This window comes from Littorina saxatilis, linkage group LG6 (assembly GCF_037325665.1).
Source record: "Littorina saxatilis isolate snail1 linkage group LG6, US_GU_Lsax_2.0, whole genome shotgun sequence".
Classification (NCBI taxonomy): domain Eukaryota; kingdom Metazoa; phylum Mollusca; class Gastropoda; order Littorinimorpha; family Littorinidae; genus Littorina; species Littorina saxatilis.
Genome location: NC_090250.1, coordinates 45,538,921 through 45,564,271, shown reverse-complemented (window position 1 = coordinate 45,564,271; position 25,351 = coordinate 45,538,921). Strand labels below are relative to the sequence as shown.

At 44.3% G+C, this 25,351-nt stretch overlaps 1 protein-coding gene across 2 annotated transcripts in view; it reads left to right on the top strand.

The window, feature by feature from the left end:
- Positions 1-25,351, top strand: part of LOC138969327 (cGMP-dependent 3',5'-cyclic phosphodiesterase-like) — a 156,915-nt gene that overhangs the window by 106,320 nt on the left and 25,244 nt on the right. For both annotated transcript variants that reach the window (XM_070342099.1, XM_070342098.1), the window contains exons 17-20: positions 5,733-5,793; positions 6,176-6,257; positions 23,112-23,146; positions 24,417-24,532. In XM_070342099.1, the coding sequence (XP_070198200.1) occupies positions 5,733-5,793; positions 6,176-6,257; positions 23,112-23,146; positions 24,417-24,532 (294 nt within the window). The remainder of the gene's footprint in view (positions 1-5,732; positions 5,794-6,175; positions 6,258-23,111; positions 23,147-24,416; positions 24,533-25,351) is intronic.

Sequence of the window (25,351 nt, the reverse complement as noted above, 5' to 3'; positions counted from 1 at the left end):
GCTTTTGCCCCATCTCTGCCTTTGTTGGCATCTCAGGGGGAATCTCATACTTCAGCTTTGCCGCGTTTTGCGCATTTTCAGCTGACCTGAGCCGTTTAAGGGAATCTTAGAACGTTATGTTCTTGGATTCTCTGTTGGGGTCGTTTGGGCTTGTGAAAGTTGTTTTTTCACAATTGAGGCTCCTTTGTTACCACTTCCTTTGTGGGCAACGCTCGGCTTAGCTCCTGCGGTGGCGGGGCTTTAGCTTGCGTCATCTGCTCAAGCAGCGCGTCACGCGCTGATCGCTATCCGTAGGCTTCGGTTTACTCCAAGCTTAAGAACGTAGTTTTTTCGTTTGCTTTTTCTACGGAACCGCCACCGGGTTCCCCGGATTTGGCGAACATCCGTCTGGATGTTAATAGCAAGGAGTGACTGTCTCTCTGTCAGAACAAGGATCTCCTGGCTATGTTTCATTATGGCCGCACTCCTTTACATTTACCGCTTTTTAACAAATCTTGTTTCTGCGCTCTCTCGTGCGCGGTTACGTCCTTTCTGGATATTTTTGTGTTCCGTCAGGACGCGGATACGAAGGATGTAGCTTTGCTTTTAGCCTGGGTGTAGGTCTCTTTCAAAAAGGTTTGTTCTTTTGGCGAGACTTTAATCTCTTCTTTTCTTGAAGGTTCCTCTTTGTGGGTTCGCTTCTATGCACAGGGATTCTTCTCTATCTTTGAAGCTCACTGCAGAAGGAAAGCGCACGGCAGGCCTTGGCTTTTTATTGTTTTCAAATAAAGGCTTCAGGCTCGCCGTTCTCGACTTTATCTTTTGTCTCCTTACCCTCGCGTTCGTGGCAGGGTTCTGTGTCTAATATCCACCTTTCTTCCCCCTGAGGCAAGTTAGCGGTGGGTGTTGGTAGGCACAGCCAAGAGCACGCTTTCTTTCACACTTGTGGCAGTTATGTCAACTGGAAGTTAGTTCTCGGCATCACTCTTCTTTCGCCTTTGTGTTTAACACAGCGGCTGGGGGGGATTAGGTTTCCCTCTTTGTGGGGGGAGACAAGGGTGCCTCCCTTTTGGTTCTCTCTCATGGTTCGTTTGGTATTTCAGAGCTTCAGGGTTCTGATCTTTTTTCTAAGTCATACGTTTGTTGAGCCGTTTTTGGATCTATTGGAGATTGTGCAAGCGGCCCTTGATAGAAGTCCTTTACTCCAGGTGTAACTGGGAGTGCAGGGCTGGAACACATTAGATGTCTAAGGCTTCTCAGCTTTGATAGGACCCTTTGTGGTCTGTTGGGCGTTAAGCAATAGAACAAAGGGTTGGAACATGTGTTGTTTCAAGCAGACAACTCCACAGGGGGCTTTTCTCATCAAGAAAAGGGGGTCTCTCACTCCCTATCGCTTCCTCACGGAACATGAGAGGTTTTGGTGGTTTTACCATCACGAGATCTTTTTAGCAGCGAAGTACCTTCATGAGAGTCTCTATGACTGGGCGGACTCTCTAAGTCTGTCGGCCAATTGGCCACTTGGAGCAGACTCTCTTTGACCACGTGTTTTTGTTCCTTCGGGGGAATGGGAGAAACTTCTAATAATGAGTTTTTGCCTTTTGGTACTATCGCCTTTTGCTTATCTTCGTCGCCCGACTGCCGGGCATGGAGATTTTTACTCTTGTTTTACTTTGAGCGGCCTGCAGGTCGCACAGTTTGGGCCCGTTCTTTTTGGGTTGCCAGACATCGTTAGGCTGGCAAGAGGGCTCCGGTTTTGCTCACACTCGTTTCTCACGGGTGTCTACTGTAGGATTTTTTTGAGTGGCTCGGGCTCTTCTGCCCGTCAACTCTGGACTGGTACTTGTCTTGTTGTCTGGCTTGGAACAGATGGCTTACGTTTTAACGGATAGAACTCCTCTTCTCTCGGTACAATGAAGGTGGCGAGCCACCTATTTTGGCTTTCCGTTCTTTTTCTCCCACGTCTTTGTTTAAGACATTATGTGATATCAGTTTTACTGAGACAGCTCAGGCTAATTTTTCTCTTGGTGGCTTTATAACCAGCAAGTTTAAGAGGGCCTACTTTAGGCTTGCTGAAAGCTGATCTTCAGTCCTTTCTTGGACTTTGCTCCTAGTTTTAGGGTTTTTGTGATTGGATTCTTTGACTCTTTTACTTAACTAGCCTTGCTGATCAACACGGAAATCGGCCATGCTTACTCGGGTAGCTTCTGTGAGAAGTGGGAGTAAGTGTTTTTTCTGCTAATTTTGCTATAGACAGATTTTCGGAGAAAGACTGATCTATGGCACTTAGGTTTCTTTTGGGTTTTCTGGCATATTAGCGGAATCTGGAGTTACCAACTTTGATTCACCGTTCAAATCTTAATCACTATTTTGGCTCCCCTAGAGCCATATTTTTAGCCTTTTGGTCTGTTCGAGTTTTGAAGATTTTTTCTGACTTGCACGGATTGCTTGAGATCATTAAATCTAAGGGCTCTTGTTCTTATCTTTCTGCTTCGTCGCCCTTTAACCTTGAACGGTTATATACGACGTTAAACACTGATTAATTTATATAAAGGAAGACAGAATGTCTTTCAACTTTGGTAGGGGTAATGACTGGTTGAGGTCAACCTTGCCTAGATGGACTGCCACAGTGTTCAGGTATGCCTTCAAGTGGTGGCAGTAGACAGGGGGGGGGGGGGGGCAGTCAGTCAGTCCTCCCCCTTCGAACAGCACGGACTCTATATTCCTTTCTTGAGCATTTTTATGGCTCTTGGAGATTCTGATGTACAATTTTGTACGGTTTTAGCCCTCCACAGTTTTCCGTTAAGGACTCTGCACACTAGATCGGAATCTCAGGAACTTCTTTTTATCTCACTCGTTATGGTGCGCTTTAAAGACATCTCGAGAGTAGTGTTAGCCAATTGGGTCTCCACCATAGTTAGACAAGTTTATGTGTGGTGGCAGAGTCAGGCAGGGGATGTCAGGGCAGTTTTGCCCTTTACTACAGCTAGGCCTCACGGGGCAAGAGATTGGGCTTCTACTCTAGCTGTTCTTCAATTTGGTCTCCTGGCAGAACTGTGTTCTTGAGTCGGCTTGCTGGCTTTATGGAAAGGTTTTTCTTTGGTGTTTATCTCAGAGATGCCTATGCATTGAGATAGGATGTGTTTCTGGGTTACCTGCTCTGTTAGCGGCAGGACAGATTCTCAATTCCTGATTGGGTTAAGTGCCCTCCACCTATAGTAGCAATCTGCTATATGTGAGTTGGGTAAGATATGTAATTTAATTAAAAATTTTAGTAATAAATTTTCATTTGATTAATATACTTACCCAACTCACATCGTTTATTCCCTCCCGCCTCCCCGCTGTGGGGGGTGGATTTCTAAAAAAGGGGAGTGAGTTGGGCTTCGTTTGGAATGATGCATATGGCGGCGTATGCGCGCGCATACGGAAGTCGGAAGTATGTATTAATATGGCCTTATGGGTATTGGTCACTCTTTTTTTAGAGGGGCTTCCCTTGTTACCAAGGGGATGCGTACAGCGTTACCAGCACTGAACTAGAGTTAATTGCTATATGTGAGTTGGGTAAGTATATTAATCAAATGAAAATTTATTACTAAAATTTTTAATTTCTTCCTGTCCATCTGATGCCTCATATAATATTCAGAACTGCGAAAGTGACTCGATCGAGCGTTTGCTCTTCTTGTTAGCAAAATGAATGAAGGTGGGGCATTTTAATGCTCTGTCTCTGCACAGATTGATTCTTCTTCTTCAGGCAGGATTACAGAGGCTGATATAGTGGTCAACTGGATTGTAAAATGAAACAGATTGTAGAAGCAGAGCTGGCTCAGTAATGGTTCATAGTTGCTATATGACTTCTTTCATTTGCATGCGGTTTTCAAGGAGGGAGATTTCATCAGGACAGGAGAAATTTGAATCAAAACTGCATATCATATAATTCCCATTGTCAAAGATCATAATTTCTTTTACCTCCATTGACAGAGGGAAAAATTCTAATTTGCATCACACACTAGCACCAAATGAACACAAGTTCACATTGTCCAAGTGCAGATACATGTACTGCATTCTCTAGTCTCATTTATTTGGGTGCTGATGATCATACAGACTACCTGTGAATTACCAATCTTTAAGTAGTTTAAAGGTATCCAGGCCGACTGGGTTTGGGGTGACCTGTTGTACAGAATTACAAAATCTAATATCCACTCAAGCAATCAAGACGTACTTAACTAAGTATTTCTTATTTATACAGGATTTTAGATTGCTACTGATCTTTCTATGTGTCTTTATGTGTTAATTCAGGTATTTTGAGAGTCATAGATCATCAGGCTTAGCACAGGTGGCAAAAATTACTTATTTTTTTTGTACAGGTACAATTTTCTTGTCAGAAACTACCTGGAAAGGTTTTTTGTTTTTTTCCAAGATAGAACTAGAAGCTGATTCTTTCTTTATTTGGTGTTTAACGTCGTTTTCAACCACGAAGGGTTATATCGCGACGGGAGAAGCTGATTACATTAATTATTCAAAAGTGGAGAGAAAGAGTAAGCTCCGATAAGGTTGAGTCATTTACAAGCATTTCCGGTTGAGAAACTTCCACAAAACCACATGTTATAGAAAAATCATCTATCAGCCTTTTTTGTCCGTTTAATTGAGACTGCCTCAAATGGACGTTTTTCGATCTTTGGAGCTGTCAAATTCAGGGCTGACATTTAAGACAATGCTTTTTCCTTGCAGTTTTTTTCTCCATTTTCTACTCTTTTGATACACAATCAGCTGCAATTGGTGTTCGTTTCTGCAGATCGGGAAACTTTCATCTTTTATGATTTGGATGACATGTGTATTTACTATGTGTATAAACATATGCACCAGTTGTCTTTTGATGTGTTGGGGTGTTCTGTTTACATACAACCCAAGCTTAAGCTGTGCACAGTCTGTGTGTAAATCTTGTGTCCCGGATTCTGCACACTTTGTTTGGTGTTCTGTTAGCCTGTTTGATTGTAGAATACATGTACTTCCTTGTTGGCTGTGGCAGACGTACTGTGTTCAAATCGGAATTATCACGTGTCACGTAGAACTTGACTTCTCTGTGTCTCTATTTTCCCCAGTATCTTTCAAGGTGGAATTATCCTAAGTGCAGATGTAGCGGTTCATGGTCACACAAACAAATCATGAGACTGTTGAACTAGTTTCTAGTTTGCTTAACATTGGTACCACCGTACATTGATTCCTGTCTTTATTCAGTCATTTTTTTTATTCTTTTGTGTGTATAAAACCTACTTGATAATTTTATACTTATCTCTGTGTTCGTTTTCCTCTTAGTTGTCTGACTATTTTGCTTATTTATCTGCCTGTTTTATACATTATGTATCTGTATTTCAGCTGCATTGTATACCCATCTGTTTAGCAAAAATATTCATTTTAATTGTGTATGTGAATGTATTTCAGTGAGTTAGTTGTTTGTAAGTTTTCATCTTAAATTTCTTTTAATAGCTATTTTTTTTAAATTTGATTTGATTGTCTTTTTTGTCAGTATCTTTTAATATTCTTCAGAAATGTGTAACTCATTGTGAGCATCATTGATATCCTTTGCATATATATTTATTGTTTATTTTTGTGTGTTCTTTTGTTATGTATCTGTTTGCCTTTGTGTATATGAGACACAGTGCAAACAGTACTTGTAAAACAAAGTGAAGTTAACAGCATTTAAGTTAATTTACCATAGCAAACCAAATATTCCTGATAAAATATCATTTTTCTTTCAGGTTCAGTCAGAAATAAGGCTTCCAAAAACGCAGGGCATTGCAGGACATGTTGCTACTACAGGTATTTGATGAAATCTGTGTGTGTGTGTGTGTGTGTGTGTGTGTGTGTGTGTGTGTGTGTGTGTGTGTGTGTGTGTGTGTGTGTGTGTGTGTGTGTGTTTTCATACACCAAAAAAAGAGGTAGAGAGTGTGTGTGTGTGTGTGGGATTGTGTGATTCAGTGTATGTTCATGCACCTGAGAGAGAGAGAGAGAGAGAGAGAGGTAGAGGTGGGAGGGGAGAGATAATACAGTGCATGAACAAACAAGGAGCCTGTTTTACTGTGCATTTGCATGAGTATAGACACAACCACTCGTCTGTCTGTATTGGTAAGCTATTGGGTTAAAAAAAGTCTTTTGGTGAAGAATGTCTTCATACACTGACCTGTAAGCTGTGGTGTTTCAGGAACGTTGCTAAACATCAAGGATGCATACTCACACCCGTTGTTCTACAGAGGCATTGACGACTCCACAGGATTCAGGACACGGTAGATGTCACTTTATTCGCTCTCTTAGATACTGTTTGAATCAGATTTCAATGATAGTGTTAACTGACTTTTTTTTTTTGGGGGGGGGGGGGGGGGGGGTGTATTATGTTACAGGTAATAATCATGAAATACAGGAAGTGAAGCTTTAATGACACCACATGATTCAGATCATAGTAGTTGTCACTTAGTTTTTTCTTTCTGGATTAGTTTTTTTTAATTAAATCACAAGGATTGTGTTAACTGTGGTATTTTATTGGTAAAAATCCGATTATTCAGGAAATGAAATCTAGTGCAATGGTTTTTAGCCTCTAAATAATGCATTTGCCAGATTCTTTCCCAGCTAAATAAGCATTCCATTGATTGCATGAGGTACTTTGTAATGCAATATTACCCAAAGACAAGAACAATACATTCCACCCGAACCAGTCATTTAGTTAGGACAGTCTTATAATAGCAATAGAGTAACATAGCAGCAGAGTTAACCTGCTACCAAAAAACCGGGTTTAGGATTCAATCTTTTCAAGTATTTTCATTTGAACTATAAGTCAAAATACTGATTATCCCAACAAATCCTGGTGTGTCTTGATGTGAGGTGGAGTCAGCCAGGAATCATATTTGTAAAGAAATACTGGTTTGGAAAAAAAAGCCAGCATGATTAGTGGATTGTAGACCGAATACCACTTTGTTATGAAATGAAGAGAGACGGACAGACAAGCAGTCAGACTGATACAGACTGAGAGACAGACAGAGACATCCATTGCTGTTAGGAAAGCACCTCTATAATAGTGTAATTAAATTACATATTCTTACCCAACTCACATAGATAGCAATAACTTCATTTTGTTGCTAAGGTATTGAAGCACTCATCCGTGGTAATACGGGGAGGTAACTCTTAAGAACAAAACTATGCCATATAAGGCATGGTCCATGGTAGTTACCTCTCCTACCGGTGTCCTGCGCATGCGCCGGACATACACCGGTGACAGTCTCATTCCTTTTCCTTCAACCCACGTTGCATGATGTGTTTTGAGGTGCTCAGGTTTTTTCTTAACCCTTTACCACCTGAATCGCCCGATTCCGCCCGGAGGAAGTGCCTTATGCGTTCCCTGAATCGCCCTATTCCGCCTGATACACACCTTGTCACGCACTTTCACTTTCGCGATCAAACGGATGTAGTACTTCGAAGTGGAGGCGCGGTGACGTACTTCCGGTTTGCTTTGGTCGTTAGATCATGGACCTGTGCTTATTGCTCTATGGTTAGATCAACAACATGCGATCAACCGATCTTGAACTGTGATTTTTTCCAAATCGTCCAGGAATCAGATAAGGATAGCTTGACTTTGGGTCAGGTGGTAAAGGGTTAAGCCATCGGCCTATCTCTCAGGGAAGGCCATCGAATCTTGGTAACATATCAACGTCCTTCTTCACTTGTTCACGAATTGGTGAGAGCGTTCCTTTTTTGTATAACGAGAAGATTTCTTAGCGTTTTTGAAAGTTTTGCCACTTGTCTTTTGTAACAGGACTTTCAAAATGGCCGACAACCTATAGACATAAAGAGAGAACTAAGAGCTCTGCCAAGCAGACTTGCTCATCTTTTTCTCAATCGGGCAAAACGGTTAAAGCTGGCGCTAAACAACGAACTTCTTATACTACTCTTAGCTCTCAAAGTTCTCAAAGTTTTCTTTGTGAGAAGCCGTCTTTAGTTTGGAACTTAGCCCTGATACGCAGCATTCTATTCTATTGTTGATAGATACCGCTTCTCCCTCAGTTGACTTTTCAGCTTCGGTTAATAACCACAGGTGTTACAACCATAATAAAGTTAAGCAAGCGGATCTTCTTGCCTGTTTGTCATCGTTTATTCTGAGGTTCAGGGCATGTTAACTGCTGATTGTAAACAAATAGCAAGTTAGGCTTCTCTGCTGCTCCCTTCCGGAGTAGGTAATGCACTGTCGCTCGCACTGGTTCGTTCCGAATCTTCTGCAACCATTACGTCTACCGACGTGTTGCAGAGCCGACAGATGTGTTAGTTCGGCGTCAGGTTTACCTGTCAACGAAATTTTGTCTGCCTGTCAGACATCAGCACCGCCCAGTCCTCTCGGCGCTTTAGCGTCGCGGGCGGTGTTTTTGCGCTCTCGTACGGGGTCAGAGCTTCGGCTCGCCTTTGCGAAGAACAACAGCCTTTGGCAACGGTTCCGCTCCGGTGGATTTGCATACCAGCCAAATGGTTCCTCCCACACGATACCCTTACGACCTTTCATGGCACGGGGCGGAGTACCTCCCGCGGGTTAGGGGGAAGAATTTACCCGATGCTCCCCAGCATGTCGTAAGAGGCGACTAACGGATTCTGTTTCTCCTTTTACCCTTGTTAAGTGTTTCTTGTATAGAATATAGTCAATGTTTGTAAAGATTTTAGTCAAGCAGTATGTAAGAAATGTTAAGTCCTTTGTATTGGAAACTTGCATTCTCCCAGTAAGGTAATATATTGTACTACGTTGCAAGCCCCTGGAGCAATTTTTTGATTAGTGCTTTTGTGAACAAGAAACAATTAACAAGTGGCTCTATCCCCTCTCCCCCCCATTCCTCGTCGCGATATAACCTTCGTGGTTGAAAACGACGTTAAACACCAAATAAAGAAAGAACGGGGAGGAGTGTGAAGAGCATGTGTCGCTACCTCTCTTTCCGGTCTCGCTGCTGCGTTTCCGCGATCAGGTAGTAGGACAACAGCGTCGCCCGGTCACCTTTTGGGACAGGCCCGCGCTGATGCTTACCAATCCACTGCTGGTTCCGCTCCCGCGGTCTCGGTTTCCGGTGGCAGGATGGTATGCCTTTGGCTTCCGGATTTCGCTTTTGCGACTTCCGGTAACGGTTTCCGCTTTAGCGGATTTGCACACCAGCCAAAAGGTTCCTTCCACACTCTACCCTTACGACCTTTCATGGCACGGGGCGGAGTGTGAAGAGCATGTGTCCGCTACCTCTCTTTCCGGTCTCGCTGCTGCATTTCCGCGATCAGGTAGCAGGACAACAGTGTCTTCCGGTCACCATTGTTGGGACTGGTTGGGGCTGATGCTTACCGATCCGCTGCTGGATCCGCTTCCGCTTCCGCGGTCACGGGTACCGGTGGTAGGATGGTATAGCCTTCCGCCAATAACACTTCGGTGTTGGCTGTCGGCACTCATCAGCCTCGGCTTCCTGTTTCGCTTCGGCGGTTTCCGGGTGGTTGGAGGCTGATGCTCACCGATCCGCTGCTGGATCCGCTTCCGCTTCTGCGGTCGGGTTTCCGATGGCAGGATGGTATCGCCTTCCACCAATAACACTTCGGTGTTGGCGGTCGGCACTCATCACCCGGTTCGCTACGGCGGTTTCCGGCGCCGTTGTACAGGCTACAACCATTTCCGCTTCCAGTGGTTCAGCTGGCATGAGGCAGGTCGATGGAGGATCCGTTCAACGATGTCCAACTTCCAGTGGTTCAGCTGGCATGAGGCAGGTCGATGGAGGATCTGTTCAAGGATGTCCAACTTCCAGTGGTTCAGCTGGCATGAGGCAGGTTGATGGAGTATCCGTTCAAGGATGTCCAACTTCCGGGGGTTTTTCCCAATCATTTCCGGCTTCGGCCGATGTTGCCTCTGCGGGGTTGATTTCCGGATCTCACACTTTCGATGATCGTTGGGATACTCTGGAACAGGATGATGAGGATGTGGAAGACGATGCCTCTGAGGCAGATGGGGATGCCCCTTTTTCAATATCCGGTTAAGCTGCCAACTAAGTTGGCCTTAGCCGCAGAGGTCACTACACACTGTTTCTCGGAGGGAGTAGCAGTAGCGTCGTCATCTGCTGTTCCTCCACCTTCAGCTTTGCTGATTTGATCCTTTTTTAGGAAAATCTTCGAACTTTAAGTTCTTAGAGCATCCCTCGGTGGCATTTGAACTTGCGAAAGTTTTCTCAAATGATTCTCATCTTCCACCACTTACTTCGTTGGCAGCGCTCGGTGAAGCACCTGCTGCGGCATTGCCTTGGCTTGCGTCACCTGCGGAAGTAGCACATCGCTCGCTGAGCGCTATCCGTAGGCCTCGGTTAACACCAAGCCTAAGAACTTAACTTATTCTTTTGTTCTAACTACGGAACCGCTTCCGGTTACACCGGACTTGACGAACATCCTTTAGGATGGTTATAGCAAGGAGAAACTGTCTGTTTGCAAGGACACGGATCTCCGGGCTGTGGAAGAATGCGGCCGCACTTCTTTAGAATTATCGTCTTTGACTGAGACTTTGATTCGTTATCTCTCTCAATTACGTCCTCACTGGATCCCTTTGTGTTCCTTCAGGACGCAGAGCCAAAGGATGTAGCTTTGCTGTTCGCCGCTTGGGAGAAGGTCTCAGCTGAACGAATGGTTCTTTCGGCGAGACTTTAATCGCTTCCTTTCTCAAAGGTTCTCTTCTCGAACATGATCTGCTGGACACACTGCATAAGCAGTACCAGCAGGCCAAAGACTTACTGTCTGTTAAGCTTTCGGAGCTGGCATTTTCAAGAAACAAACCAAATGCAGTGGACCTCCCGCTCCTTCGTTCTCGGCGTCAGCTAACACTGGCCAGAGTTCGAAGTCTGGTTCGTCTTCTCAGGATAAGAATAGGGCTCGAACCTTCCCCAAGAACTAGCCCTCCTTCGGAGAATGGGGGTCAGGCCATAAGCCTAACCCCTAATGACGCTCCCCTGGTCAGAGCTTTCTGTGGAGTACGCACAGAGCACATTGACCAGAACTCCTCCTGCTTTTCGTTTCCGGACAGAGTAGAAGCCACGGATTCTATTACAGGCCGGGGTCTCCCTTCTGCTTCAGAGGAGAGCTGTGGCTGTGGAATTCTGTTTGTCATTCCAAAAGCCTCGGGAGGATAGCGTCCGGTTCTAGATCTGTCTCATTTAAACCTTTTCTTAGAAAGAGGTTTACAAGGGAGACACCCACTTCATTGAGGGAGGCACTGAGGCCTTCCTATTGGGTTACTTCCATTGACCGAACCGACGCTTACTTCCACATTTTGATAAACAGATCGGAAGTGGCTATTTAAAAAAAAAAATTCAATTCAGAGCCTCTGCAGTCTTCGATTCTAAGTCAATTGGAATCCATGGCCGCTTCGATCCCTTTGGGTGAGTCTGTACAAGCGGCCCTTCAAGAAGCCCTGAACTCCAGGTGTAAACCAGAATTGCAGGGTTAGAACATGTAAGTGTCTTTTCACGACTGGTTCACAGACACGACCAAACAATGGATACTCACGCCATTGCTCATACAAGGCATTCCCATTGGTTCTCCCTCCACCATCGAAGCTCCTCTTCACGGACGCATCTCTCATGGGGTGGGGGGCTCATATAGACGACCACACGACTTTTGGTCAATGGACGCTGGCGCAGGCCTCTTGGCACATCAACATGCCAGAGATGGAAGCAGTTTTTCTGTCTCTTACGGAATTCCTTCCTGTGCATGCCGATGTGGCATGCAGTCACCTACTTTTGTTGTAATTACGTTTGCTCAAGCCATTGCACGATGTAAAAAGAAGTAGACCGTGTTTTTATTGTAGCACCTTGTTGTGACCCGTTTTGTGGAGCGTTAATATTTTTACGTGAAATTCACGTGCTCCTTGTTCAGTTGTCGTGACCTGGTTTTGGTCGGAGCGTCACAAACTGCGTCGTTTAGTCTTAGAACACCGTGAGATTCACGTGCTCTTTTCCGTGTTTTGATTTTGAGGTGAGCCCTGCGAATCTGCGTTGCAAGTTTTAGAATACGTGTGACTCACGTGTTTTTAGCTTTGTGATGTCAGCTAGTTCCTTGATGTTCTTTCTGTTAAATATACCGTTTTAAGTTTTGGGCATGCACGGAGTGCGTGATCGGTTACTGATTGGTTGTAAAATAGTAGTTTCACCCGATTCTGTTTTAGGAATGTTGTTGGTTGGTCAATCCGGTGACCTTTGACTTTTGAATAACTATTCCATGTTAGGTTTTTGTTTCCATAAATACCGCTGCTTGACTCCTGTCTCGTCAGTCGATCTGAGGGTTTTAGGAAGCGTTTGGTTTTGATGTAAACGTATGAAGGTTATCAAGTGAACCAACGGAGTGTTTCTTATGTTTTAACGTCAACGTAATGTTCTTGGAGACAGTTGTTTCTCAAGTGTGAATCGTTTTGTGCCCTTCGTTTGTGAGGCAACACGTTTTGGTACTGCTGGTCAACCCACACAGCGCATAAGGTAATTTTGTTGTTACTTGTTTGTGTTGTGTTTTGGTCGCCATTTTGTAATTACTTTGTGAGTTGTTTATGTATAACGTGAATTGAAAGTCTGACTTGTTGTAGTGTTTCTTTATTGTGTGTTCAACTGTTCTAGCGTTGTGAACGTACAGCAATGTTTTGTAGACGCTAGAAAGTCGCTAATGTTTATAATGATAACTTGTGTTTTCTGTGGTTAACGAAGTTCGAAGTGAAACGTTTTCTCCGACTTTTTCAGCCTTACGTTAAAAGAATTTAGGTAAAAGAAGCTTGCGGTCTGTGGTGATCGTTTGTAAACGGGCTTATTTCTTGTAACGTTATTGAGGGAAAGTGGATGAGTAAATATCTTGTTTGTGACTTTGATTAACGCAGGAACATTGTCGTTAGGAGACTTTTTGGTATGACACTGACAGTTTGCTTTGTATTCCTGGCCTGATGAGTCAACGTTTTGTATTTTTCTGAAAGTAGCCATTTTGGTTTTAAACGTATGTATGCTAAGTTTCTTGAGTATTCTTAGTGCTTATGGTATTGTTGAACGTACGGAACGTAATTCTTTATTGTTGTTGAACGTACAGAACGTAACTCTTTATTGTTGTTGAAGGACTAACCAACGGGTGTTTGGTAATTGTAACTTTCTTGTCTGTTTGTCTTCTCCTGTCTTGTGATTGTTTATTTTTCTTGTTTTTACTTCTCGTGTCTTGTTAATGCATTTGATACTTTTGCCATGTCTAATAATTTGTTTTCTTTTCTCTTTTTCTTTCTGTTCATAAGTTTTTTACCGCATTACGTGGTACTGTAACTATATATCTATACATTACTGATCCCTAGTGTCAGATGTAAAATAATAAACCAGTACTTTTGCGCGTTATCGCTTGTAACCTGTGTTTGTCATTTCGTATGAACAATATGTAGTACCAGCCTCGCTCACGAAGGCGCGCACAGTAAAAAACTTAGTTGCTGTCGCCCAGTAAAAAACTTAGCTTGCTGTAGCCCAGTAAAGAACTTTGCTGAGGTAAAAGTCTTAGCTGCTGATGCCCAGTGAAAGAACTTTAGCTGAAGTAAAAAACTTAGCTTGCTGACGCCCAGTAAAGAACTTTTGTTATTGACGCTCAATGAACGTAAACGTAGCTGTTGATAACCAGCAAAAGACTTTATTGTTACTTGTCACTGTGTTAGTGAACCATAGTTTGACATAGATCAACTTGTCGGTTAGAGATCTTCCTACTCCGTATCCGGCGCATTTTTTGTGACTTTTGTGTATTATCCCAAACGACCCTCGGATCGACTCATTTTACTTTATAACCAGATAAACCTTATGTAGGTTTTTAGTGCTTTTGAATAAGCGGACATTGTAATGGAGGAGATTCCAGCAGATAAACCATTGGAAGCTTCAGGTTATGACATTAACGGCGATGAAGATGAACTTTCTCAAAGGCCTAGGCGTGACATTAAGCCTACTGAACAAGGTAGAGACTACCAGATTGAGATCAAAACTAGAAACTTTGTAAGACAACGAATATTCTTGGAACGAGCAATCGATGAGATAGTAACAGAGCTTAAACAAGAAACTCCTAATAAAGAGTCAGTAACCAGTCAAAAAAAGGTTATTTTGAGCATGTACAAGGATCTTGGTGACATTGAGAAAGTTCTTTGTATGATTGGTAGCGGTGAAATCGTTCAGGACAGCTGGGAGGATGTTCAAAGGGCAGTTCAGAACATTATGTTTTACATTGATCAAGCTCTTGTCAGACAAACGACTAGCGTGCAGGTGACTAAGAAGCCTACTTCCAGGCATAGCAGTGTTACACCTAGCGTTGGGTCATCCACCCACAAGTCAGTCAGTGTCAAGCCTGTCAGCCATAAAACAGCTAGCATTAGGTCAGCCATTTACAAGCCAGCTAGCTTCAAGTCAGGCAGCAGAAGATCAGGTAGCCTAGCCGGTTCTCACCCTGAGTCTCTCCGCTCTGGAAGTGTTAGCTCTGAAGAGGCTAAATTGACTCTTAAGCTAGAGGCTGTGTCTATTGGCATTAAGGTCGAAGCAGAAGCCATAAAAGAAGCTCAGCTCAGTGAACTGGATCTTTTGCAACAACAACAAGTTGAGAGAACAGCAGCTAGGAAGGCTAGAGAAGCCGAAAGGAAGGCTAAGGACGCAGCTGTAGCAGCTGAAGCAGTTCTTAAAGAGGCAGAAAGGAAGGCTAAGGATACGGCTGAAGCAGCCCTTAGAGAAGCCGAGAGGAAGGCTAGTGAAGAATCTCTGCAGGCTAACGATGCAGCTGAAGCAGCTCTTGATGAACTTAAGCAGAAGAAGGCGTTGAGGTTTATCAAGTTTACTGAACGCCAAAATATCAACAGAGAGCGGCAGGCTAGGATACGGGTACTAGAACAATGTGATACAGTTCAGCAGGATCTCCCTGATCTACCGTCAGTCGATTTGTTGAACACTAGGTTCCACCCTCGTCCTTTCGTTCCCTTGTACAGTCTTGTAGCCCCTCCTCTAAACAATGAACAAACAGCGATAGGAATAGGGACAGGTGCTGCCGTCATTGCTGACCAAGGGACACACCAGCCAGCCTTGAACGTCACGTCTGTTCCTGTCTGCCAAGCCGCCGTCATTGCTGACCAAAGGACACACCAGCCAGCCATGGACTTCACGTCTGTTCCTGTCTGCCAAGCCGCCAGCACCCGTGACATCTCTACTGTCAACGATGCTGTCACCAACTTCGTCGCAGGAACCACAACGACTGAGCCACGACAGCACGCGTTACCTGTCGTGGACCTCGTCGTTGGAGTCAGCGCCTCTACAAGCGCCGCTACTACCAACAACGCCACATATGAGGCGTACGGACCTCAACGTAGAGAGGATGTCAACGCCCCCCATCACGTCGGAACGAGCGCTCCTTTCGTCCATCAGGAGCCCTTCACACCCAACTACACGACGGCTGCAACTACATCCTCCATGCGGCCTACAGCGTTGCTGACCACACTGCAGCACCCTCTCGGTGCGTACACTGGTCAGCCGCCTCTGCACAACGTTGGACACTCAACGACAAGCGTCACAGGCTCTCGCCCGCCTGGTCTTGACCACACAGGCTGGTCTTATCACCTACCAGAGACAAGGGAAGGTGATGAGACGCAAGAACGACACACCTGCTTCCCAGAAGAACGTCACCAACGCATGGACCACAGACGTTTTCAAGTTACCCCACCCTGTTTCCCCTATGATACCCACCTACATCCCAAACCAGAGCCTTTCGTGCCCACATTCCTGGACCCACATCAGACCACCCCCAAAGTTATTTGGGGAAACGAAAACGCAAGGCCCCCTGCGTACATGAACGTTGACAATGAACGTCATGCAGATCGTCCATTTGCCTCCTACCCCCCGTCTGCGTACTACCAACGTCCACTTGCTACTCCTGCCAAGCAGGACACTCCTATGGACTCTCTCGCCAAAACCCTATCAGACGCTCTGATGATCAACCGCTTGCCGATGCAGGAGCCGTGCATTTTTGTTGGTGACCCTCTCCAATATCCCATTTGGAGATCGTCGTTTGCGTTTCTCATCGAGAGACAGAACATAACCAGCAGTGAGAAGTTATTGTATCTGCAACGGTACATCGGAGGTCAAGCAAAGGAGGCCGTGACCGGCTTCTTTCTGCTGAGAGAAGGTGATGCCTACGAGAGAGCCATGGAAGTGCTGGAAAATCGGTTCGGCAACTCATACGTCGTTTCGCAAGCTTTCCGGACCAAGCTGGACGAATGGACCCCAGTCAAAAGCAAGGATCCCAAGGGACTCAGAAGTCTGGCCGATTTCTTGCAGCAATGTTCCGTTGCTGCCCAGGAAGTTGGTGGACTGAGCATCCTGGATGATGCCCAATACCTACGGAAGATCGTCGGAAAGCTCCCAGACTGGATGAGTCACAGATGGTCTAGAACAGTTGCTCGAACCAAGGTTGAAAAGAAGAGGTATCCTCTGTTCCATGAACTCGTGTCGTTCATTACCCTCGAAGCAGACATTTCTAACGACCCTGTTTTCGGCTTGACAAGTGCATCGGGGACACCAAGAAAGTTCACAACGAACCTGTCAACCCTGACAGAGGATGTCTCCGCATGTCTGCACTGTCAACTTCCGGACCATGACGCTGGGACATGTAAGGAACTCATAGAGAAGCCTCTGGTTGAGATACGAGATTTTCTGTTCAAGAACCGTATCTGCTACGGATGTCTCAGAAGTAAGGATCACCAGAGCCGTCAATGTAAGCAGAAACAGACGTGCAAGAAGTGCAAGAAGGCTCACCCCACTTGTCTTCATGATGACAATTTCAAATATCAGAACAGTATGAGTGAAAACAAAGGGGCGAGTGAACACAAGAACAATTACCGTACCTCTGCTGCTGACGTTCAAGAGCCACTGTCATCGTCGACCCCTACGGTGTCTGCTCTTAAGGCCAGCGAGGAAAACAGCATCGGTTTCACGTCTATGATCGTTCCCGTTCTCGTTTCCAGTGACTCTAACCCCAACGTAGAAGTGCTGACGTACGCACTACTGGACACTATGTCCAACGCCACTTTTGTAGTGCAGTCAGTGGCTGAAGAAGTTAAAGCCAAATCGCAGCCGACTACACTCAGGGTCTCCACACTGACTGAGGACAATGCTGTGGTCTCCGGCAGGAAGTACTCTGGATTGCGTGTCCGCTCTCCTACCTCCAGTGAGTTTGTCAGGCTCCCTTCTGCCATCTCACGACCTTATCTGACCGTTGACCCCACTCATATCCCCACCTCAGAGACTGTCAAAGCTTACCCACATCTCCAACACCTGTCTCCTAAACTGCCCCCCTTGTACCCTGACTGCGAAGCAGGCCTCCTCATTGGCTACGACTGCGCTGAAGCCCTCATGCCCCTAAACGTTGTCCAAGGACTGCCATTCGCAGTAGAGACTAAGTTAGGTTGGAGCATCGTCGGCAAGGCACCGCATTCCGTCGCCTTTGATGGCATAGCCTCGTCCATGCGCGTCATCGTCAAGCCAGGATCGAGGGAAGAAGAACGTGTAGCTCACGTCTACAAGGTACAGGTGGACGAAGTCTCGTGTACTGACCCATTACATGTTATGGAAAGAGACTTTGCAAGTGACTCAGGATCCATGTCCCAGGACGATGTAAAGTTTGCGAAGATCGTGAAGGAAAACGTGAAGATCAACGAAGCTGGTCACTACGAGATGCCCTTACCATTTCGACCAGAGAAACCGTCCCTCCCCGACAACAGAGGTGCCGCAGTCAAGCATCTGAAGGGCCTGAAACGCCAGAAAAAACAAGGGTACCGTGATGACTGCGTCAAGGTCATGACATTAATCTTGTACGGGCTGATCGTGACGTGTTTTGCCTCTAGGGCAATCCACATTGAAACCCTGGATGACATGTCAAGTGATTCCTTCATAAACGCCCTACGCATTGTTGTCTCCATGCGAGGAAACATATCACGCATTTGGTGTGACAAAGGAACGAACTTTGTAGGTGCATGCAATGAGTTCAAACTGGCATGGAAAGAGATGGACTCTGAACGACTGACATCGAAGATGCTGGAAAGCAAATGTGAGTTCAAGTTCAACCCCCCTGCAGCTAGTCACATGGGTGGCGTTTGGGAGCGTCAGATCCGAACGATACGCAGCATCCTGAATGGTCTTCTCAGAAGATCAGGCCAGCGTCTCACTACCTCATCACTTCGTACGTTCCTATACGAGGTGATGGCCATCGTGAACAGTCGACCACTGTCTGTCGAGTCATTGGAATCGGCAGATGGACCACGCCCTTTGACCCCCAACCACGTCCTCACCATGAAGTCAGGTGCCATCCTTCCGCCCCCTGGTGTGTTTGAAGATCCAGACCTGTACGCCAGGAAACGTTGGCGCTGTGTCCAGCGGATGGCAGACGAATTCTGGCTGCTATGGAAGAGCCAGTACCTTTCACTTTTGCAGAAACGTCGTGTCTGGCAACGTCCCCAGGCAAACGTACAGGTGGGAGATGTTGTTGTCTTGCATGACCAGAACTTGTGCAGATCAGAGTGGTGCATAGCTCGTGTAGTCGAAGTGATGCCGGGATCTGATGGACTGGTCAGACGAGTGAAAGTGCATGTTGGAACAAAGGCTCTAGACAATCACGGCCGTCCCACTGGTGATAGTCGCATATTAGAGCGACCGATTCACAAAATGACTGTGTTAGTAGATTGTGAAAATCACAAAGACAAAGCTGTGTAAGCGAACTGAAAGAACATTGAACTTTGGAGTGTTTTTTTCCAATTTGACAGTTGTTGATTGTTGCGGTTTGTTTTATACCAGATGATGTAACGGACATTTATGGTTTAAGTGGTGCGTTCTTTTTATGCCGTCGAGTAAATGACTAACGGCATTTAGTTGAAACGAGATGTGTTGAAACACTGAAAATGATTGAACCGTAATATTGCTGTGTAAATGTTTTGCAACACAATGGTTTTGAGTTGTAAATTTGAAATGTCTAAATCTGCGTTATTCTTCTTTTGATATAAGGAATGTGTTTGTACAAAGGTTTTTTGAAGTAAATTATATTAATATAATTTCCGGTGGGAGTGTGCATGCCGATGTGGCATGCAGTCACCTACTTTTGTTGTAATTACGTTTGCTCAAGCCATTGCACGATGTAAAAAGAAGTAGACCGTGTTTTTATTGTAGCACCTTGTTGTGACCCGTTTTGTGGAGCGTTAATATTTTTACGTGAAATTCACGTGCTCCTTGTTCAGTTGTCGTGACCTGGTTTTGGTCGGAGCGTCACAAACTGCGTCGTTTAGTCTTAGAACACCGTGAGATTCACGTGCTCTTTTCCGTGTTTTGATTTTGAGGTGAGCCCTGCGAATCTGCGTTGCAAGTTTTAGAATACGTGTGACTCACGTGTTTTTAGCTTTGTGATGTCAGCTAGTTCCTTGATGTTCTTTCTGTTAAATATACCGTTTTAAGTTTTGGGCATGCACGGAGTGCGTGATCGGTTACTGATTGGTTGTAAAATAGTAGTTTCACCCGATTCTGTTTTAGGAATGTTGTTGGTTGGTCAATCCGGTGACCTTTGACTTTTGAATAACTATTCCATGTTAGGTTTTTGTTTCCATAAATACCGCTGCTTGACTCCTGTCTCGTCAGTCGATCTGAGGGTTTTAGGAAGCGTTTGGTTTTGATGTAAACGTATGAAGGTTATCAAGTGAACCAACGGAGTGTTTCTTATGTTTTAACGTCAACGTAATGTTCTTGGAGACAGTTGTTTCTCAAGTGTGAATCGTTTTGTGCCCTTCGTTTGTGAGGCAACACGTTTTGGTACTGCTGGTCAACCCACACAGCGCATAAGGTAATTTTGTTGTTACTTGTTTGTGTTGTGTTTTGGTCGCCATTTTGTAATTACTTTGTGAGTTGTTTATGTATAACGTGAATTGAAAGTCTGACTTGTTGTAGTGTTTCTTTATTGTGTGTTCAACTGTTCTAGCGTTGTGAACGTACAGCAATGTTTTGTAGACGCTAGAAAGTCGCTAATGTTTATAATGATAACTTGTGTTTTCTGTGGTTAACGAAGTTCGAAGTGAAACGTTTTCTCCGACTTTTTCAGCCTTACGTTAAAAGAATTTAGGTAAAAGAAGCTTGCGGTCTGTGGTGATCGTTTGTAAACGGGCTTATTTCTTGTAACGTTATTGAGGGAAAGTGGATGAGTAAATATCTTGTTTGTGACTTTGATTAACGCAGGAACATTGTCGTTAGGAGACTTTTTGGTATGACACTGACAGTTTGCTTTGTATTCCTGGCCTGATGAGTCAACGTTTTGTATTTTTCTGAAAGTAGCCATTTTGGTTTTAAACGTATGTATGCTAAGTTTCTTGAGTATTCTTAGTGCTTATGGTATTGTTGAACGTACGGAACGTAATTCTTTATTGTTGTTGAACGTACAGAACGTAACTCTTTATTGTTGTTGAAGGACTAACCAACGGGTGTTTGGTAATTGTAACTTTCTTGTCTGTTTGTCTTCTCCTGTCTTGTGATTGTTTATTTTTCTTGTTTTTACTTCTCGTGTCTTGTTAATGCATTTGATACTTTTGCCATGTCTAATAATTTGTTTTCTTTTCTCTTTTTCTTTCTGTTCATAAGTTTTTTACCGCATTACGTGGTACTGTAACTATATATCTATACATTACTGATCCCTAGTGTCAGATGTAAAATAATAAACCAGTACTTTTGCGCGTTATCGCTTGTAACCTGTGTTTGTCATTTCGTATGAACAATATGTAGTACCAGCCTCGCTCACGAAGGCGCGCACACTTCCCCTTGTCAGGGTAGAACATGTGTTGATACAATCAGACAACACCACAGTGGTTTCTTATCTCAACAAGCAGGGGCGATATCGCTCACTATCGCTTTCACATCGAGCTTGCGAGATTCAGATGTGGTGTTACCACCACGAGATCTTATTATCAGCGAAGTACCTTTCTAGGAGGCTGAATGGCTTGGCGGACTCTCTAAGTCGACCGGCACGGTTGGCCTAGTGGTAAGGCGTCAGCCCCGTGATCGGGAGGTCGTGGGTTCAAACCCCGGCCGGGTCATACCTAAGACTTTAAAATTGGCAATCTAGTGGCTGCTCCGCCTGGTGTCTGGCATTATGGGGTTAGTGCTAGGACTGGTTGGTCCGGTGTCAGAATAATGTGACTGGGTGAGACATGAAGCCTGTGCTGCAACTTCTGTCTTGTGTGTGGCGCACGTTATATGTCAAAGCAGCACCGCCCTGATATGGCCCTTCGTGGTCGGCTGGGCGTTAAGCAAACAAACAAACTCTTTAAGTCGGTCGGCCAAGATTGTCCACACAGAATGGACTCTATCTCACCACGCGCTTCTACGCCTCCGGGCGCATGTGGAGAAGCCGCTGATAGACTTATTTGCCACTCGGTACTATCGCCGTCTGCCGATGTTCGTCTCCCCGTTCCCGGACCCCGAAGCATGGAAGATCAACGCTCTCGAAATTATTTTGAGCGGCCTGCCTGTCGCACCGTAGGGGCTCTTTCAACCTTGGTTTCCAGACCTTCTAAGGCTGGCAAGAGGGCCCCCGTTTTCCGCTCAAGCTACACGGGTGGCAATTTTACGGGAATCATTAATTGAGACGCTCAGGGGCTTCGGCCTCAACTCTGGATTTGGTCCAGAGATCCCATAGGGGTTCAACGTCTTCGATTTACACGTCACATTGGCTGGCTTGGACCAAATGGCGTAATGTTAACGGAAAGAACTCCACTTCTTCCCGTTCAATGCAGGTGGCGAACCACCTATCCTGGCTCTCCGACCAGGGAATTTTCTCCTACTTCTTTAAAGTAAGACGATACGCGATATCAGTTACACTGAAACAGCTAGGTCGCACTATTTCACTTGGGGGCGTTATCGACAGTGTGATTAAGGGAGCCTCCCTTCGGTTTGCTGGAAACAAATCTCCCGTCCCGACTTGGGATTTGCTCCTAGTTTTGGAGTATTTGAGATCGGATTCTTTGAGCCGTCACAAAAAGCTAGCCTTGCTAATCTAACACGGAAAGCGGTCATGCTTACTCTACTAGCTTCTACTAGAAGTGGGAGTAAGTGCATTGCATGGTTTTGCTATAGACATCTCTTTGGAGAAAGACGGATCTATGGCGCTGAGGTTTCGTTCAAATTTTCTCGCAAATAAGCAGAAACTGGATAAACCATCTCCGATATTACAATTCAAACCGCTGAGCAATATTTTGGCTCCGTTAGAGCCATTTTTAACCATTTGACCATTTCGAGTTTTGAAAGCTTTTCTGACTCGCACTGTTCCGTTTAGATCACCAAAACAAAGGCTCTTGTTCATATCCATAAACACTGATAGGCAGCACGGACTCAAGAAGTCAGAGTGTGGGCCTCTTCTTTAGCTGTACTCAAGACTTGCAGAAGTTATGAATGCAGCTTATTGGATGTCCAAGGACGTATTCATGAATTTCTATCTGCGGGATATATCAAGTACCCGCCATTATAGTACTCATGGTCTGCCAGCTATATGAGTCGCTGCCGGACAAGCACTTACAAGATATTGACTGTGAATATTTCCCCACCACCTTAATTAGCAATCTGCTATCTATGTGAGTTGGGTAAGAATATGTAATTTAATATAAAGTTTCAAAAGTAAACTTTGATTTAATTAATATACTTACCAACTCACATACTGAATTCCCTCCCAACCTGCCCCGCATATTGTGTTTAAAAGGGGTATGTGTTTCAGAATGGAATGAGTGTCACCGGTGTATGTCCGGCGCATGAGCAGGACACCGGTAGGGGAGGTAACTACCATGGACCATGCCTTATATGGCATAGTTTTGTTTTTAAGAGTTACCTCCCCGTGTTACCACGGATGAGTGCTTCAATACCTTAGCAACAAAATGAAGTTATTGCTATCTATGTGAGTTGGTAAGTATATTAATTAAATCAAAGTTTACTTTTGAAACTTTATATTAGTATGGGATAGAGAGGTTGATGCTGACTTGGCAGCTTTTTTGTTTACAATTTAAGTGGAATCTGAATTTAACAATTTATATCTGTTGATGTCTTGTGCAGGAACATCTTGTGTTTCCCGATCAAAGATGAAGACGGTAAGAAAGATTCATGGTGGCTAAATTGAATCGCAATCCCAATGTGGGGGTCATGAGTCTTGTATTTCAATCCTGCTTGAGACTGCAATCTGCTGTTTCAGTCTATTTGTGAATTCAGTATCTGTCGTGGATAGCTACTGTCAGGGAGGTTTAAAACTTTTACTTGAAAAATCATGATCGTTCCACACTTATAAACAAGTTTTCGTACATTGATAGAGTGGAATAAGCTTATTGAAATCCAAGTTTGGGTGACAACTTTAGAAGAATTCCACCTGGAAACCAGGGGCCTGTGTATCTAAAACAGCAGAAATGTTCGCACACACGCTCGTGTATACCTTTATGTGTAAAAACCTTTTTAAGCTTCAATTAACAACGTACTGTATTATTAAGATTCAGTTTGAAAAATGTGTACAAAATGTCTTAATTTGTCATCATTTTCACGAGTTTTCATTCACAAACACCTGGGAAATAAATCTCATGTTCCCCATGCAATAACTCGAGGTGGTGAATGGGTTTGAGCTTTCAGGTGAAACGTGGATTGTCAAAGTAAAAGCCAATCAGGCTGATTGTTTGATGTGTGGAACCATCGCGGCTTTGGATTTGTGTTTCCGAGGACAACGATTGTAAGCATTCACTCTCAAAGACCCAATCAATGTTAATAATTACCGCGGCGACTCATGGTCAATTTGCAACTTATCTCTGTAATCGCAAAATCCACAACGAAAAGTCATAAACACTTAAAAGAAAAGAAATATGCTCAACACTTGCTGAACTCACAGGTATGATCGCAGCTCTGTACATTTTCAGACTGGAAGAAAAGCGTTAACAAGCTACGTTTGATGTCACAAACAAGTTTGACGTGTTATCTCGTGCTACTGTGACGATGCTTTGTGGCCCGGAGTTGGATTCTAAAAATTCGTCTCCCTGTGGGTTATTGTGCATTTTGTTGCACAACCAAAATGATGACAAAAACAATGTTTGGTGGCTTGTTGTCAGACCAGCATTTTGTTGTTGGTCCTCAGGGAGCATATCGCCTTTTGTCTCATATTTATCAACCGCGGCCTTCGGCCTTGGTCGATAAAGATGAAACAAAAGACGATATGGTCCCCTTGGACCAACAAAAAAGCTGGTCTGTCAATAAGCCACCAAACATCTTATATTGTCCATACTGCGAGTAACATCAGTTTCCACCATTGCATTCCTAACTCTCTGAATGGAAACTTCTTTTGTGTGTTTTTAAAAAAGGCTCACCTGTCTTCTCTTTTGTCAGGGGTGGTTCTTGGAGTGGCGCAGTTATGCAACAAAAAGACGGGCACATACTTCACCACGTTTGACGAGGATATTGCATCTGCGTTTGCTGTCTACTGCTGCATCAGCATCAGTCATGTGAGGTTTTATTTTTTTGTTTTATTATTTGAATGCAAATATTTTTGTTTTCATTGATACTCTAGTAAAAGATTATTCAGTCTCCTCTATTCGAGATTAAACTTGTTTATACAACTCCTGCAATGCAACCGAGGGGTGGATTAAATCTAGTTGATTATTTTTAGACAAGTGAGAAATTAGAACGAACTACTTTGATTACACCAAAAATCACACGTGGATTATTCGAAGTAAGAATAAAGAGGGCTAAAAAATAATCAACACTAGAATTTATTTTTAGAACATTTGAAACCCAGACGATTGGACCCTGGTGCAGAAGAATACGTACAACGTTGACTCAAAACTGTAACAACAATGGCTGACGTGTATGAAGTACACGCATACCTCGCCAGGTTTGTTTCTGTGACCAGTCGACAGACGATGCCATTTGCTTTGTGTGTGTTTTTGTTGTTGCTTACTGTACGTGTAAAATCCAGTTCTTTAACAGGCAACAAACCTTGCAAATTTCCAGAAGCTGCAATCTGAAGCGACCTATCTCTGATTCTAGCAGACGATCTCTCCAATGTTTAACACAAAATCAGCAAACTCTCCTGTCACATAGAACGTCCATTATATAGTGCAATGTTGAAATGAAGTTACCGGTCTGAAACATTTAGTCGTTTCTTCTGAGACAATCCTTGTTCTCTTATCATCTACAGATTTACCGCAGTCTTCACCACGCGAATTCACAACAGAAGTCAGACTTTCGAACATATACAATCTACGTAGGCAAGCACGATACGTCATGACGTCATATGATTCCTAGCATATTGACGTAATGCT